Raw genomic sequence first — 6,000 nt, forward strand, 5'->3', positions numbered from 1 at the left:
GCAGAATGTGTTATTTTCTTCTATCAAAGCAATTTGCCAGAAAGCCTACTCTTTGGTTGAGTAGAGTTTTTGACATGTAGCAAATGGTATACTACACATTACAGCTTGAATTGAAAAAGCCCTCAAGTTTTCACTCCTAAGGAAAATAAAAACAGTCCAGGTTTAGAAAAAAAAACCCCACAAGCTACATTTTTAAGCCACTCTGTGCGCACTGGTGGCCAAATACTGTATTTTTTTTCGAATCAAATCAGATACACTAAATATTTAACAGAAGGCACTCGGGATCCAACACAGGAGAATTAATTATTTATGCAAGTTAAGAGCCACACTCTACCACTGGCCCTATACAAAGCCCTTCATTTTGAGACTGAAGGGTGCAGCTCTTTAATTTGTCTTGTAAAGCAGAAGTGGTGAGAAGCATGCTGACAGCTAGAAATTGCTGTTCTGTGGGAAAACAGCCTCATCTGCCAAGAATGGCTAAGAGAGACCTCAATATTGTGGAAAACCACTAACAGCTTAATAGTACAGAGCCTGCTCCTCCAGCACATCCCACCAGGCTGGCTTATCAGACCGGAAGGGCAAGAGCAGAAAAGGAAACCTGGGAGGCAGCAGAAAGGAATGGGAAAGAGCAGAGTACAAAGAACAGAAAAGGATAAAAGTGTTCGCAAGGGCCATCAAGAATCCGGCACAGAAGGGACACAAGAGGAAGCAAAGAATCAGAAGCACAGACAGAACACTTTAAGCCAGAGGAAGCAAGATCCTGGGATGTGAGGACGGGGGAGAATGGGAAAGTATGAACACACAGGGGAAAGAGTCCAAGACAACAGCGGTAACAACAGAGAAAAGTCACTGTCAACATGAGTTCTCCATCACATAACTGGGGAAGGGAGGGAAGAAGGGATCAAGGAATCCAGCTGAGCAGTTAAGGAGATGGGAAAGAACTGGTGTATTGACATGGGAAAACAAAAGGATCCCTGTGCAGTAGCAAAATGATACAAAAAAAGAATCTAAGATACTGTACAAATATAAATTATTAACCTGACAGGTTGACAGGTATAGCTTGGGGGGGGGGAGGTATTTGTAGGGAAAGGGGGGTCAGAGAAACAGAACCGTTTTCCAGGTGCACACAGGCATTAATACTTATGACAGCAAACAAGGGGAGGAGTGGAAATAATAGGGGCAAAGACATCTCCCTCTGCTTCTTGGACATTTCAGATGTTTTCCAGATAAATCCTTCCTATCCTTCTTCCCTTGGAAAAAAAGGTGAAGAATTCTGCCATACTTTTGATCAGCCAACACAAAAATAAAACCAACAAAGTAATTCTTTCAAAATAATTCAAGTGCATTTCTTTGTTCCCTCAGGGTACTTCACATGACTCTCAGAACATGCAACGCAGCAATGCTGCTGGGTCTTTCTGCCAGTCCTTCCCCACTGAGGTGCTACAGCAATTCTTCAAGTTGTATTCCATCTTTTGAGGGGACTTCTGTGTGTGTTTGTTCAAGTAACACCCTAACATATGCCATGCTCTACTGTCCTCCAGAACAACAGCAGTTTTAAGTACCCTAGCAAAGACTGTAGATTAAACAATGCCTAAGACTACTTCTGTACCTCAAAACACAGGTTTTAGGGTGTATTAGCATGTATTCTTCCACTGGTGTATTGGAGCAAAACTACCAAAGAACACCTTTCATTGCTACTTAAGAGAAAGGGGGGCAGGGAGAAACAGGGAAGAGGGGGTAAGCATGTGTATCCAACACAAGCTTCCCCAAGTTTCAACTTGAGAGAAAGACAGCAAGTCTGTGTACTCCATCATGACACTTGCTGACAAGCATCTGCCTCAGAAAGCTTTAGATTTGAAAGGAAGAAAAAAAATTGTGCAACTGGAAGGAAAGCAGACGTCCAGAGATAAAGGCATGATCGCTGCCACAGAGTTGCCACATGGCAAAGCTGGGAAAAGAACTAACCTGTATGTGCTTGGTCTCAGAGAAGTATTACAAGACCTTCAGCCTGCTGTAATAGCCCTTTCAGACCACACCTGCCCACACTGGGATGATGAGGTCTCATCTACCAGCACGTAGAACAAAGAGCAGTAGAGTTGGGGTTTTCCTTGTCCATCCAATTACAGCAACTTCTGCTGCACCTCACAGAGTCTTTGGGGTGATTCTTCACTTTTACAACAGAAATTTTCTAAGGAGGATCACAACCATCCCAGTGACATGAACACCTTATCATTGTTATGGGATATATCATGGCATCAGCGCAGCCCACAGATGATTCACCAGGAATCGGCATGGAGGACTTCATCAAGTATGGGAAAATAATCTAACTAACCAGACACCGAGAGTTAAACAAGTGTCCCAACTTGCTTAGGCCTGAACCAAGCCAATAAATAGTTTGACTTTGTGTTACTGCCTTTATGCACATAGAGAAGAAACTTAATGGAGGTAAGACTAATATAATACGTTACATTAGATTAAGGGCGTAACGACCACTAAGATCTATGCTGACCTAAACAGTTTGTTAATTATACGCCCTAATGATTTCCCTTGTGTTTTCTCTGCAAGAGGTATGCTGTACCCCAGCTTTCTGTACTTTGCATCAGCACTACCTTTTTATATAGAGGGGAATGAACAGCACACTGTAACTACCTTCCACAGAGAGATCTTCTGCTATGCTCCTGAGCCAGATTCCTATAGCTGAACTTTTAAAACTATTTGCTTGTAGAAATGTCAAACAGGACTCTTCCTACCCATTTCCGCCTTCAACAGATTAGTTTCACATCCAGGACTGCAGCTGTATGTACCAGAAAACCCTAAATTCAACACTTTATCTGAGACGATGGCACTATATTCCATTTATCAGAAACCATTAATAAGGAACTGACAAGGAAAGTTCATAGGTCCGCGCAGGAAGCCCTAATAAAAATGCCTTCCTGCATTGCTGACAAGGCACAAAGTACTCAGAACAGATACTACAAGTATGTTTCTGCAGTTGTATTTCATCGGATTCCTCCCAGTCCAGCTAAAAACCCACAAACATCTTCCTACAGTATACTTAGGCACTCCTGTAATCTGATCCACGTACAAAAGAAAACGAATCTTCTAAGTTCAACTTTTGCTTGATTCCACTGCAGTGCCAAGGAGCCCGGTCTGCCCTTTCTTTTATTACTCCCTCAGATATTTTTTACACATACATGACTTAATATGCAAGTAACGTGAAGAAGTGGTCTTTTTAGCCATCACAGCACAAAACAAGGTGACTTCATGTATTACAGTTCAAGGAAGAGGAGAAACAATGAATAGTTGCACTCTATTTACAGAAATAGACACCATATAGTACCATGAACAAGGGACATCATCTTTACTTCTGCAAACAGCCAACAGTTTATGGTATTAAGTAGATTTATTATTAAAAAACAAACCCAAACAGAGAGCCACAGGTCTCAACAGGATTTCAGTCACAAGCGCATTCAATACCCCTGCAATAAGAACTGTATGAGCCTGAAAGCCAACACTAAGAAAAGTCTAGTACAAAGAGACTTCTGAGTCTGGTCTGTGCACAAAGCCAGCAGAAACTACTGGAAGTAAAAACAGCACCCACACGGAGGCTATGTAAACCAGTTTTGCTCTACTTCAGAAGGATAAAGAGCTCAGTCACAACAAGATGAAAACCTGCACCCAGGTTTTCCAGAAGAAAAAGCCAAATTTAATACATCAGTTCAACTGAACATCTTCACTACTGTCTATAGGAAAACTCCTCCACCATGATTACTCTCACTATGCAGAGTGAAAGCACAGTTTATGTTAGTGAACTTAGTAAGACGTGTAAGCTTTGGTATGAACAGACCAACTTTGATTCAGGTGGAAACAAAGGTGCTTTTGAAAAATCTTTCTGGCTAGTGAGTTTAGATTCCTGGATTCCAAGTTTGTGAGAAGAGTTCACACACTTTAAAGGTGCAACTTCCAGGTAACACTTTCCCTCCAGTGTCAAACTCTACTAGCCACTACTCACAAAGGCTTTTGAGGTGACCAAAGTTTAAAGAGGAAACACTGAAAAATGCCAGTGGTTCATCAAGTCAGAAGTCAAGCACACCTCCCACTCGTGCTGTATCCATGGAGGCGAACAGTGCCTTAGTGGAATCGCTGGGATGGAGTTCCTCTATCAAAGCCAGCAAGTGCCAGCCAGCAAGTCATGCTGGTGAGTACCACCTCCGTATCTCAAAACCACGCTGAACTGAAAGTGAATTCTCCTTTCAAGAGGAGAACAAGCAAAAGAGTACTACGCACAAAAACCCGGCTACACGTTTCATGCAAGAAGCAAAACACTGACAACTGTGCAGGACTTACACAGAGAGAAAGAAAAAGTTTATTTGTCTCTCGTGTTCTGTATGACAAAGTTTCCAAGAATGGAAGGCAGGAACAGGAATGCTGTTACCTGCTAGAGGCTTTTGGTTTTCCCATGTACAGAGCAGACAGCATCTATCGAAAGGGGAAAAAGGGGGAGGGTTTAATACCCTCCAAGGTCATGCAATTCCAATGACGTGAATGTTAATCACAACATACATTCACGTCCTATGACTCCGGCCCTCTGCCCCCTGCCCTCCGAACAGCACTTTTCCTCCGGCCAGATGCGGAGCTCCTGTTTTTGCCCGTGAAAGTCCATTTACCATCTATCTACGGTGAAATGACAAACGCTAACGCGAGACTCCGGCCCTTGCTTTAACTCCCGCGATTATTACCGCAGGCGGACGGTCCCAGCCGTGCCGCGCGTCCGGGAGCCCCTCACCGCAGCTGCGGGGCGGGCGCGCCGTCACCGCATCCTACCGGCGCCGGGCCGGGGAGCTCGGCGGGCACCTGCCGGGGCCGCTCACCTGCGTCCCCCATCCCGAGCGGCGGCGACGCCGGGTTGGGGCCGGGGCCCGCTGCCCGCTCACCTTGGGCAGCTCGCGGAGCTGGTTGGCGTCCAGCAGGAGCTCCTCCAGGCTTCGGCTGTAGCGGTAGATCTCCTCGGGCACGGCGGCCAGCGAGCAGTGCCGCTTGTCGATGGACTCCACATGGCGGTTGCACCGCCACAGCGGGATGCAGTGGAACATCGCCCCGTCAGGCGGGGGGGCAGGCCGGGCCACCGGGGGCTGCGGGGCGGGCGGCACCGCCGCTCTCCGCCGCCCGCTCCTCCCCGCCGGCCGCAGGAGCCGCTGCCCGCTCCGCCGCCGAGCAGCGCGGGTCCCGGGAAGCCGCCGGCGCCAACCCGCATCCAGCGCGCCGCGGGCGGCGGCGGGAAGCGGCCCCAGGCGAGCGCGGCGGCCCCGAGAGAACAATAGGCAGGAGCCGGAGCGCGGCGGGGCGGGGGGCGCCCCCCTACTGCTCCTCGGCGGGCCGCTGCCCTGCCCGCAGCCGCATCGCGGGGCGTCGGGCGCAGCGCTGCTGGCGGCCGCCGCGCCTTCCCGCGCCTGACCCGGAACCCGGCAGCCGCTCCCCCGTCGTGCCTCTCTCCCCTCCCCTCCTCCCCCGTCCCGGCTGACATCAGCGGGGCCGGGCCCTGCCGCCCCGCCCCGGCCCCGGCCCCAGCCCCGGCCCCGGGGCGCGTGGGAAGGCGGCCGGTCACCCGTACCCACAGCGGCGCCTCCTCGGGCCGGGCCGGGCGTCCGTGTAACTTCGTGCCACGGGGAAAGGCGCTCCGAGCGGCACGGGGTTTGCCCGGGCTGGAGGGGCACGGGCACGCCCGAGGGCAGCGCGCTCCGCTCAGCCGCACCACGCCGGGGGGGCTCCCTGCGCCTCTCCCCTGGCCGGGTTTGCCGCCGGTGCGGGCCGTGGTGCGGGGTATGCTCTGGGACAGGCGGTGTGAGAGGATACGAAATGACTGGGGATGCCGTGAAGGGTTACCAGCTTCTAGAACCGCTGCTCCTTACCTGAGATGCTCGCAAACATCTCACCGAGCGCGAGTGTGTGCAGGCTACACTAATGCGTTCCCTTCAGTTGCTGGAACGCAACTCCAGCTGG

General features: G+C 49.8%; 1 protein-coding gene across 1 annotated transcript in view; it reads right to left on the bottom strand.

Moving 5' to 3' along the window:
- LRRC1 (leucine rich repeat containing 1) overlaps positions 1-5,108 on the bottom strand; it is a 70,848-nt gene extending 65,740 nt beyond the window's left edge. Inside the window, exon 1 of the mRNA XM_061460624.1 lies at positions 4,935-5,108. Coding sequence (XP_061316608.1) covers positions 4,935-5,093 — 159 coding nt within the window. The 5' untranslated portion in view covers positions 5,094-5,108. The remainder of the gene's footprint in view (positions 1-4,934) is intronic.
- Between the last annotated feature and the right edge of the window lie 892 nt (positions 5,109-6,000).

This window comes from Pezoporus flaviventris, unplaced genomic scaffold (genome assembly GCF_033815535.1).
Source record: "Pezoporus flaviventris isolate CSIRO_AGI_PZ_B2104156 unplaced genomic scaffold, CSIRO_AGI_Pfla_v1 ptg000031l, whole genome shotgun sequence".
NCBI lineage: Eukaryota > Metazoa > Chordata > Aves > Psittaciformes > Psittacidae > Pezoporus > Pezoporus flaviventris.